The sequence below is a fragment of the Pinus tabuliformis genome, chromosome 6, assembly GCF_031772625.1.
Source record: "Pinus tabuliformis cultivar Carrire ecotype Pingquan chromosome 6, CPIR1, whole genome shotgun sequence".
Classification (NCBI taxonomy): Eukaryota; Viridiplantae; Streptophyta; class Pinopsida; order Pinales; family Pinaceae; genus Pinus; species Pinus tabuliformis.
In genome coordinates this window covers 631,215,486-631,227,776 of record NC_142292.1, presented here as the reverse complement: position 1 = coordinate 631,227,776, position 12,291 = coordinate 631,215,486, and the positions used below count along the sequence as shown (strand labels likewise).

The 12,291-nt window shown below is 34.6% G+C and overlaps 1 protein-coding gene and 1 pseudogene across 1 annotated transcript; both read left to right on the top strand.

The window, feature by feature from the left end:
- The first annotated feature begins 6,673 nt into the window (after positions 1 to 6,673).
- LOC149260219 (uncharacterized) lies at positions 6,674 to 7,378 on the top strand. The gene is made up of 2 exons (XM_089457360.1): positions 6,674 to 6,914; positions 7,064 to 7,378. The coding sequence occupies exons 1-2, from the start codon at positions 6,804 to 6,806 to the stop codon at positions 7,376 to 7,378; spliced, it is 426 nt and encodes a 141-aa protein (XP_089313486.1). The 5' UTR covers positions 6,674 to 6,803.
- A 121-nt stretch (positions 7,379 to 7,499) lies between these two features.
- Positions 7,500 to 10,194, top strand: LOC149260218 (pentatricopeptide repeat-containing protein At3g49170, chloroplastic pseudogene; annotated as a pseudogene).
- The last annotated feature ends 2,097 nt before the right edge of the window (positions 10,195 to 12,291 follow it).

Sequence of the window (12,291 nt, the reverse complement as noted above, 5' to 3'; positions counted from 1 at the left end):
AAGGTCTTCTCTTCTCTCTTTTTTCCCATTATTTGCATTCCCATTAATATGTACATTTGGTTGATATTTCACCATATTTTTAGTGAACATGGTTGATTCATTAAGATTGATATTAAGGTCTTCTCTTCTCTTTTATTATTCTTTGTCAAATAACAGGGTTAGAAAGGTGGTTTTAATTATGAAAAGGATGTTAGTTTGGTTATACTTATTATTAATTATTTTTATTTTTATTTTTTATTTTATAAAAAAAATAAAAAAAAAAATGTATCTTTGTATTTTTTTGGAAATAAGTAAGTCAATTAAATCTTTTTGAATTATTATATATATCTATATATATACACATACTAAGTAATGTGATTTTCTTGGAATAATAATGATGATTGATTTAGATCACCAATAATAATAACAAATTATAGTCATTTTTAGTTATGGTAGGTTTTATGACATAATATAGTTTATAGACAAAATGACCTTTTTCCTGACCATTTTTCTTCTTAATTTTAATTAAAATAAGACAAAAAATTTTAAAAGCTTGAGTTTAAATTATTTAAGAGCTCCCTAATTCGAGTGCTCCAGAGATTTTAGTAAATTCGAGTAAGTTAGACTATGTCTAAGTTTTACCACATTCTTTAAAAAAAGAAATTAATGTTGTTCCAAAATACTTTTATTTATTACTTTTAAAATATATATAAATGTAGTTGTTATGAAGTATGGGTTTGGTTGTAATTATTATCAATTCAAATTTCTACTTTAAAAAGATTTCACATTATTTTTAAATTGTTCGATGAACTTTGTAGGATTTTCACGGATTAGAAAATAAATAGTAAGAGAGAAAGCTAACGACCTCTAAATAATGAAAGCTCGGAGAATAGAAAATAGTCACAAAAGAAGAAGTGAATAATAAAATAAGTAATTAAAGTTCAAATGATATGAGATGGATGAGGTGAAAATATAAAAAAAAAAAGATTACGAAAACAATTATATATATTCCTAATTTTTTTAATTTTATTTTCATATATATAATTAAAATGAAGATGTTTTTTGAATAAAAACTAGGATTATATAATTGTTATTATGTTTAATTAATTAATTAATTACTTAAATTTATACTAGCAATTGTACCAAAAGTTGCAAAGGAAACGTTGTAAGGCATAAATTGGAGAAGCGTCATTGTACATTACCATGATATTAATAGCCCAATGTTTACAATCTATATATATGTGTGTGTGTGTTTGTGTTCCACTTAAAATTTCTAAGACCATGAAATCCATATTCTAATTTTCAATCAAGAAAGCTAAAGGAAGAATGAGGTATGTATGCTTGTACTTGTATTTAATATTGTGATGTCATGACATATGGTTTCACATAACATGGATTAGGCATGATCAAAAGGAAAAAGGATCTCCCTATGAAGGAAGCCCTAGATGTAAAGGAGGATACTTTCCGGGAAAGAAGGTATGACATGAAGGAGGAAAGTGATGGATGGCTGAACCCTACATATGAAGAAATTGATGACATCGAGGTCTTGGATCATCAATCAACTAGGAGACCCTTTAAAGTACTGATGATAGAGTCCCTTGGTAAGAGGGAGCTCTGGGAGGTTCCTATGAGTAAAGGAACTTGAGTAAGTTTCTGAGTAAAAAAAAACTTGGAACTCATCCCTGGTTAAGAGGGAGAGTTAGACACAACATTCTTGTCTTTAGTTTGGAAGAAAGAATGGAGGATTGTGTAATCATCTGGCATTTGACACTCCTTGAGGATGTGCTAGGGTATCCAAGACAAGAGTGGGCAAGAGGGTCGATATTCTTGATGGCTGGGAACCCAAGATGAGAATATTCCTAGTAGGGAATACTCAGAGAACACCTCGGTGGGTATGACCCTAAGAGAGACAATGATGATGCGTGTCAGAAAGCCAAATACTACTTTGTGTTCTTGTTTGTTTTGTTTTGATAGCAGTTTGAATCACACACTAAATATAATATGATGATCAAGAACTTCACAAATTGTTATCATGAACACGAAGAATCTCACTAATTCCTAAATTCCCTAGATTCTTCAACACACCCTTCATATTCTTGGGGTCAAGTGGGTCTTTTACAGATCTAAGGGAGCTCCGGATGGTATTTAAAGGCCTAAAGGTTGAAGCCCCCTTATGCTTCCTTAGGAGCCTCGCAATCTTTTCAGTTTAAGAAATCTTGTCAGTTTAAGATATTTCTGCAAAGTTTTAGATTTTTGACATTTTTGTAACTTGGTATATTAATGATAATTGATAAATTTGACTTAAAATGTCAGTAACACCTCCTATAACCCATAAAAACAAAAGTGATATGATAAGTAGTGTTACAAATTATATCCCTAGAATCCCATTGAAATTTGACTGCATTATTTTAATTAGTATAGTTTAACTATTAGACCTTCTTATCATTTTTTAGCAATCTAATCTACACAATCTAAGGGTTCAAAAATACAATTCAAATAACAAAAAAAACTTACAATCTCACCCAATATAGATATAACTTTGCATATATATACACCACTTTGATTTTTAATTTTTTTAATTCAAATGAATCAATTTATATAATAAATAATAGCCAATACTAAATTAAATTATCACTCAATCAATTAAGATATAATTTATTAAATTATCAATCAATCAATCAAGATATAATTTAACCATATTGTAGTGTTACAAATTATATCCCTAAAACCCCATTGAAATTTGTTTTCTTAAATTTTGAAAAAAAAATAAAAACTTTTTATAATTAGACTGCATTATTTTAATTAGTATAGTTTAACTATTGAACATTTTTATCATTTTTTAGCTATCTAATCTACAAAATCTAAGGGTTCAAAAATACAATTAAAATAACAGAAAAAACATACAATCTCACCCAATATAAATATAACTTTGCATATATATATATATATATATATATATATATATAGATATAGATATATATATAGATATAGATATATATATATATATATATATATATATCGCTTTGATTTTTAATTTTCTTGATTCAAATGAATCAATTTATATAATAAATAAAAGTCAATTTCTCCACTTTTTACTAAATTGAATTATCGATCAATCAATTAAGATATAAGATATAATTTGACGATATTGTAGTGTTACAAATTATATCCCTACAATCTCATTGAAATTTGTCTTCTTAAATTTTGGAAAAAAATAAAAACTTGTTATAATTAGACTGCACTATTTTAATTAGTATAGTTTAACTATTGAACCTTATCATTTTTTAGCTATCTAATCTACACAATCTAAGGGTTCAAAAATACAATCCAAATAACAAAGAAAACATACAATCTCACCTAGTATAAATATAAATTTGCATATATATATATATATATATATATATATATATATATATATATATATATATCGCTTTGATTTTTAATTTTCTTGATTCAAATGAATCAATTTATATAATAAATAAAAGCCAACTTGTCCACTTTTTACTAAATTGAATTATCAATCAATCAATTAAGATATAATTTAACAATATTGCAGTGTTACAAATTATATCCCTAGAATCTCATTGAAATTTGTCTTCTTAAATTTTGGAAAAAATAAAAACTGCACTATTTTAATTAGTATAGTTTAACTATTGAACCTTTTTATCATTTTTTAGCTATCTAATATACACACTCTAAGGTTCAAAAATACAATCCAAATAACAAAGAAAACATACAATCTCACCCAATATAAATATAACTTTGCATATATATATATACACCACCCTGATTTTTAATTTTCTTAATTCAAATAAATCAATTTATATAATAATTAAAAGCCAATTTCTCCGCTTTTTACTAAATTAAATTATCAATCAATCAACTAAGATATAATTTAACCATATTAAAAATCTACAAAATACTTGTAATATTAAACCAATAAAAATAATTGTTTAAAGTATTGAACCTATTTATGTATTCAAAAGTACAATTGAAATGACAAAAAACATACCATCTCACTCAATATAAATACAATTTTACACATATATATACACCATTTTGATCTTTAATTTTCTTAATTCAAATAAATCAATTTATATAAAAATAAAAACCACATTCTCCACTTTTTATGAAATTAAATTATTAATCAATCAATTAAATTACACAGATTTACCATCATGAAATTTTCACGTGGGTGGTAATGTGAAAGTGAACTTGGACTTCGAGTCATATATATGTAAATACCGCCATCGACCAAAAAAAATGTTTGCATTGGGTTTTTCTGTACATATTATTCCAGGGGCACATATTTATGCACTTAGTTATGTATGTTGTCGTGCACTATCATGTAACACCGTAAGGAGATTTTTGACTTTTTGTTAGAACCCTTCGGCATTATATTTCTGTTTAATCTTTTCATGTTGTTAACTCCAGGTTGACCTTTCATCATTGTCATTTACTGCCACAACCATGTCATTGCATAATTAGATGACCAAGACAGCTTTTAAAAATAAGCTACACAAATTAGAGACGCAAATTAATAACAAATACCCAAAAGAACAAGAAGCAACCATTCAGTAGAATATAACTGTGCAATGCTGTAAATGGCCTATAGATCTCTGTTCTGTTTTGATTTTTTTGAGAGACTTCTCTTCCCTACAAAAATAAGTTACTGAATGCCAAATTCCAGCCTAAAATCTGCATTTCACACAAATTCAATTGAAAAGCCTCAAATGATACGCTTTTGGTAGACCCAGTAATCCAACAGCCAGGTTTCATATTTCTATCTTAATTAAAAACCGATTGCTGAGACCATGAATACAGTCCTACATTATTTTCTTAATGTCTCAGAATATGCTTCAATTTTCTATCACTGAAACAATAATGTACACCACATTCCATTTTACATGGGATTTAACCAAAAAAAAATAGGTAGCCCAAATGTAAAAATTAAGCCATCCATTGGGGTTTTCTTTCTTGCTCTCGTCTGCCCCACCCGAATGGCATTTCAAAAAGTGGTAAGGGACAGTGTAAGCCCTATGCAACTCTGGTAGAACAGAAACCCATCAGGCCTAGCACCTGAGCAGAAGAAAGTCCGTGTTATGTGGTGAAACCTCGACCCTAAAGTGTGTTTATCAAAATAACTTCTAAAAAGGAAGAAAATAAATATTGCATCAAACTACAGTCGTGTAAGTTTTGTTTAAAATTTTGAGCATGAGGCTGTCCTCTCTTTTTATTCTTTTTCTGGCATAGTTTGCCCTAAATTCCTGAGACGGTGATCCTATATTTGTGATATGATTACATTTTTGATAAGTTTGACCATCATTTTCAAGAAAAGGAAATATTGAGAGAATTCATCCTTACCAGCTGGTTGAGAAACCCATTTTGGAACCTAGCCTCTGACTCTATCTTCTGAGCTATCTGGAAGTTCATGAAAATAATACAAAAGGCCAAGATTACCTTCACAAACTACTGCAAAAATTACAGAGCAATTTCATTACAGAAATTAATACAGGATCCCTTTATTAGGGTTTGTAGATAAACAAGGGTTAACAAATATGGGATGCATGGTCTACATTTTTGAGCTGGAAAACCTTACGATGCAATCCATCAATCTCTTCGTCCAAGTGTCCAGGAATGGATTGACCCACAACTCCAATTGTTCACTATGGAGATTCGATCTGTTGCTCAGCCCCTCTGCAAAAAACAATCAATATCACCACGCACATATCTCCATAAAATTGATAAAATAGAAATGGGTGTGCTCAATTGAAAAAACTGAAAGCAAAATGACGGAATGGTACCTTGATCAGAAGGGAAGAATTCCCTCTAGGCACGGATGCCATCAACAAAAAATTGATGCAACCGTTTGAAAAGAAAAATTGTATGGGTTTCCAGGACGAGTCTATGGGAGGAATGCCACCATTGAAATCAAACTCCCAATAATTTTAAAGGGCATGTTTCAAAATATGGCATTACATAAGAAAAAGATTCTGCTACTGTCGGCATTCCTGCGCAGATAAAGAAGGCAGCCACCACTGGTTGTGTCCATTCAGGCAGTAATGGCATGTCTTCTCCACATTCTTTTTCATATGGCCAGCTTTATGCAGAAAAAAGGGGAAGCGTTGAGAAAATGGGCTGGGTCTACTGCCATCTCTTCTCCACATTCTTTTTCATGTGGCCAACTTTACGCAGAAAAAAAGGGAAGCATTCAGAAAATGGGCTGCGTCGATGGGGACGCTTTTCATAGTTGAAGCAGTTGGAGCGGTGATGAGATCTAATGGTTAAATTTTTTTGAATCGTCTAACAACTGATCAAAGGGTGTTAAAGGTGACAGAGTGGCATTTCGGGGGGAGTGTTTTCAGAGAGAAACGCCTTACGGCTTAATTAATATCACTCTAAAACAATTATTAATGTTTTACAAATGACAAATTTATTATAAATTTCGGCGACTTTTTCATTCTTAAAAATTAATTTATTATAAAGGTTTTAAATTATGAAAGGTTAAAAATCTAATAATTAGATGATATACATCATCTGTGACCAGCAGTTGGAAAACGACCGCGCTTCTCTCGTTTGAAGCTGCAAGTATTGCGATTTTGCTCGCTGAGTTCTCACTTTCAAGCTCCAGCAAATTGACTCCGCTTGAAGAGGAAAATCTCAAATTAGTGGTCTTTTTGATTGATGTCCAATCTTTGTCGTGTTGCATGGAAGCTTTGCGATATCCGACCATGGCAGCAACATAACCACACCCTACTCTCATTTTTTGAAAGCAATTTTTAGCAGTGTACATAACGAATTGGATTTTGTAATTGATTGCATGAATGCCAATCATGGCTGTGTTTACAAATTCAGTGCTCTCCATGCCTATTTCTACATTGCACAGGAAAGAATTGGAACTGAACAATCCAATTTGTGCTCCGTTGTTTCACAAGGTATGTTCCTTAATTCTAAAGTACTTCAAACGCTTTATCCCCATAATTTACTGTCATCCATTGCATTTCCTGCATCTGGGCTGCCATAGAAACTTCAAAATTCAAATGGGTTTCTGCGCATCTGTTTAATTTTTGTATTTGCTCTGCAGACATTTTTTGGTACAAACCTCGTCATCTATGAAAAATTGTTGTCAGTAAAACTTACAAGTACAATTGTCAGACACCCACATTTTGGTCAGGTTAGGAACTTTCAGCTTTCAGGTCAGGAAAAGTGTTCCGATAGTATTGGGGGAAACGAGAATTTTGTAGGGCTTAGTAAGTATTTGGGAACACTGTGCAAAGAAGGCAGATTGATGGAAGCTGTATATATTTTGCATCGTATGGACCAAAATGATATTAGGGCATCCGCCAAAACCTATGTGCTTCTTTTGAAGGGCTGTGGCAATATGAAAAACCTTTCATAAGGCAGGAGGGTTCATGCCCATATGATAAAGTTTGGAATCGAGCCAGACAAAGCCATAGTGTGTAGTCTTATCAACACGTATGCCAAGTGTGGATGTGTAGCTGATGTCTGCCATGTTTTCGTCAAAATGTCGGAAATAGAGGTTGTATCATGGACTTCAATGGTTTCATGTTATGCCCAGAATGATCAGGGTGATCGCGCTTTGACACTTTTTTGTGAAATGCTAAGGGTAGGTATCCAACCAAATCAATTTACATTCGGCAGTGTTCTTAAGGCGTGCACTAGCCCTGAATATACGGACCAGGACAAGCAGGTATATGCCCACGTTGTCAAAACGGATATCTATCTGATGTGCATGTCGCAAGTGCTCTTGTTGAAATGCACGCGAAGTGGGGAAATATGGGGGATGCACGCAGGGTGTTTGATAATATGCCTGAACGGAATGCGGTTTCATGGACTGGAATGATTACAAGGTATGTGCAGACTGAGGATAGTGAGGAAGCCCTTAAACTCTTTCAGAAGATGCAACTGGTAGGTGTAAAGTCTGAACGGTTTAGCTTATCTAGTGCCCTTTGTGCATGCGCTAACCTAGAAGCCTTGGATGAAGGGCAGCAGGTCCATGCTGAAGCAATCAAGATTGGGGTTGAGTTAGATGTTTGTCTGGGAAGTGCGCTTGTTGACATGTATGTTAAGTGTTCGCAAGTAGACTGTATGGTAGATGCACGCAAGGTGTTTGACAGAATGCCACAGCAGAATGTGGTAACATGGACTGCGTTAATGGTAGGTTACTCACAGAGTTCAGGGCATGCTCAGGAGGCTATCAATCTTTTTGTCAAAATGAAACGGTCTGGTGTGAAGCCAAACGGTTTCACCTTTGCTAGTGTCCTCAAGGCTTGTGTCAGCATGGCTGATCTGGAACAGGGTAAGCAAAACCATGACCACATTGTCAAAACTAGTCTTGAAACAGATTTATGTGTTGCCAATTCCATTGTTACAATGTATGCTCGATGCGGAACCATAGAGGATGCTCGTAAGGTGTTCGATGAAATATTAGAACGAAATGTAATTTCGTGGAATGCAATAATTGCAGGATATGCCCAAAATGGGCATGGTGAGGTAGCCTATAAATTGTTTCGCCAAACTCAAATGGAGGGTGTGAAGATTGATGCGTTCACCTTTGCTAGTGTTCTGAGTGCATGTGCTGGTATAACAGCCCTAGACCAGGGTATGCAGGTCCACACCATTATCCTGAAAACTGGCTTTCAGTCAGATATATCTGTGGAAAATGCCCTCATTACCATGTATGCTAGATGTGGGAGTATAGAGGATGCACGTAAAGTTTTTGACAAAATACTTGAACGAAATGTCATCTCATGGACTACGATTATTACAGGATATGCCCAACATGGATATGCAAAAGAAGCTCTTAATCTCTTTGGACAAATGCGTGGGCTAGGTGTGAAGCCAAACCACATTACATTCATTGGTGTTCTCTCTGCATGCAGCCATGTAGGATTGGTGGATGAAGGCCATCGATACTTTGCTTCCATGAGTCATGAACATGGACTATTGCCAAGTTTAGAGCATTATGCCTGCGTGGTTGACCTTCTAGGTCGTGCTGGGCATCTGGATGAGGCGGAAGCTGTTATCAATGAAATGCCATTCAAACCTGATGCTCTGCTGTGGTGAACATTACTTGGGGCCTGCAGAATCCATGCTAATATAGATCTAGGAAAACGTGCAGCAGAAGGCCTGCTTGAGTTGGAACCCCAAGAACCTACAACATATGTTCTGCTATCAAATATGTATGCTGCAGCTGGGCAGTGGGATGTTGTCGCAAAAGTGAGAAAAATGATGAAAGATAGACAGTTGACCAAAGAGGCAGGATGCAGCTGGATTGAGATAAAGAACAGAGTGCATATGTTTTTTGTTAGGGATAGGTCGCACCCACTGACAGAAGAGATCTATGCAAAGTTGGATGAATTAACTCTGCAAATGAAGAAGCTAGGTTATGTGCCAGATACAAACTTTGTGTTGCACGATATAGAGGAGGAGCAGAAGGAACAATTTATATGGTACCATAGTGAAAAGCTGGCCATTGCATTTGGACTTATTGTCACACCCCCTGGCACATGTATTCGAATTTTCAAGAACCTTCGTGTGTGTGGTGACTGCCACACTGCCACCAAGCACATTTCCAAGATTGTTGAGCGGGAAATTGTTGTAAGGGATGCAAATCGCTTTCATCATTTCAAGGATGGTTTATGCTCTTGCGGGGATTATTGGTAATGCTGAGTGATCCACAAGCAAAAGGTACATATTGCTATCTTGTCATTGCTACAGAGGTCACAGGCTATGCAAATAAATCATTCCCTTGGCCGTCTCACATCTGGTTACCTTGAAGGTTTCATCTCCCGGTGCTATAGTGCATAACAGCAATTATTGTGTTGGAGAAGCTTTTCATGGCCCTACTTCAAGGGTACGATAATCTGTTAAGGTGAAAGTTTCCTTACTGGAAATCTTAATGCTTTTGAGTTATTTTGGTTGAGGGCAATGTTTCTATCTCATCCTTACCTAATTACAGCGGCCTATTCTGAGAGTACCAACGTTGGGAGTTGGATATTTGATTGAGGAAATTTTAATTGGATCTTCCATCGAGGATTGAGTTTAAAATTTTAATATATGATCTGGTTTTCAAGAAGCATGTTGTAAACAATCTGAAAAACAGGGAGGAGAAGAAAAATCAGCAGGTGGTCAGGATGAAAATGGGGAAGTCTCTTACCATCTGTTTTTCACTGGATATGCAGGTCTTCAATAGCGCTGATTGTAGTGGGAGAACTTTCTGAGAGAATGATTCTTAAATGGATATGGGGGTCTTCAATAGCGCTGATTGTAGTGGGAGAACTTTCTGAGAGAATGATTCTTAAATGGTTTTCCTACAGCTTGTCATGTGGGTGTGCTCTACATTTTCCTTTGCCCCGAATACTCTGTTAAGGTGAAAGTTTCCTTACTGGAAATCTTAATGCTTTTGAGTTATTTTGGTTGAGGGCAATGTTTCTATCTCATCCTTACCTAATTACAGCGGCCTATTCTGAGAGTACCAACGTTGGGAGTTGGATATTTGATTGAGGAAATTTTAATTGGATCTTCCATCGAGGATTGAGTTTAAAATTTTAATATATGATCTGTTAAGCTCCATTAATTTTACACAAAAGCTGCCTTGATTTATGGAGTTGCAGCTTTTCTTAACTTATGGAAATCAACTGCAGTAGTTTCCTTAAGTTAAGAAAATCAACTGCAATTACTAAATTTATAATTGGGAGCTACTAAAGTGGTCCATCACTTTGATTTGATCTCTACCTTGATTTGTGGTTTTTCTAACACATAGCTTTTAGAAGCTTGATGGAAGCTTAGCTATATGTTCATCTGTTGGTCCCCAAGCTCATATCTCAACCCCCTTCAGTCCTACACCATCTAGCTGAGATAGCAGAGCTCGGAAGTGCCTTCAGAATTTTGTGTTCTTTTGCTTGGACAGAAGCTGGAGTGCTGAAGGAGAAGCTTGTGGACTGTGGCCTGCATCAATACATCACCAATGGCTGGAGGTAACTCGTATCCCTGGGCAATAAGGTTTAATGATTCTTTGAGTTTATTCCACATGCAGAATCATTGTTAAAACTGTAGAATGTCTAACATTTGGTATCAGAGCCCTTTTACCTCTGCCTTGCTGTGTGTTGGCTAAAATATTGAGTGGTTTCGAGCCCCTCATGCATTTGGAGGAGCGCTGCCTGTGCATGTGACTAATTGAAGTATGTGTTAACCATATTAGGTCAAAATACAATTCATAGTTATGCATTTGGGAAAATCCCCATATCATTTTGTTCTCAAGGAAAGCGCACCCCATCTCAAGAAAAATACGAAAAAGGGCACATTTCTGCTATCTAATTTATCCCTGGGAGAACTCCGTAGTGGATTCCAACATCACTTTTAGAGGCCCATTTATTTAGAAATGCTCATGGGTGTTTTGCACGCAACAGTATACAACGGTGTTTCAGGGACGATAAGAATCCAGTAACTGGATATTCTCACATGTCAAATACTGTGTTCCAAACTTTCTCTGGCTTCCGGTTCATTTGGAGAACTACAGAGACAGTGCTCTCTTTGTTTTGCCCAAATTAAGTGGGCTTCTACCGGATCGAACCCACATCTGTCCATCTCAGCCGCAAAATATCTTTCCAACTCTGTCACTGCTTTCTTGACAGCTTTGCTTTGTCCCTTCTGTTATAATGATAAGATAGAAGCGTAACTTGCCAATTTGACTACGCACTGCTACATTAGGTTAATGCAATTGTTTTGTTACTGTAATTATTTTAATGTAAGCAAATTATAACTGCATGTACCTGATATATGAGATGAATCTTGAAACCATTAAAGGGAATGAAAATGCAAGCTACTTGAGTTTCCCGGCAAATTTTCCAGCAAATGGATTCCACGAAATTGCAGAACAAGGAATCCGATTTGTGAGAGTGATTAACTATATTCAGATCTAGTTTCTTGAAATCACTCTGAAAGGAGATTGGAGCTGTAGCTCGTAAGACTAATTTGTGCCTGAAGATATGCGTCATTTCTTCATAACAAGAAAACGATAAATTTTCCACAAATCTTTTCGCAAGAGATTTGAATGAAACTTGCTTTCTTGATAGCGATCAGAATACGACTTCCGTCTAGTATATTGAGCTTTTCTTTCATAATAAAATTGATGATTTTATATTTAGTAAACCCAATGGTTAATCATGTAGAGAATTCTTCTAACTGAAAAACTGCAACGTTTTTATGTTTCACCATAATGATGTTTTAGGTGAAATATGGACATTTTAGAAATTTAATGATATTTTATTTTAAATTATTTTAATTACT

Bases quoted from the DNA above. Each gene is read 5' to 3' on its own strand.
- LOC149260219 (XM_089457360.1), top strand. From the start codon at position 6,804: ATGCCAATCATGGCTGTGTTTACAAATTCAGTGCTCTCCATGCCTATT. The intron at 6,915-7,063 runs GTATGTTCCTTA...TTTGCTCTGCAG, and splicing joins GTGCTCCGTTGTTTCACAAG to ACATTTTTTGGTACAAACCT.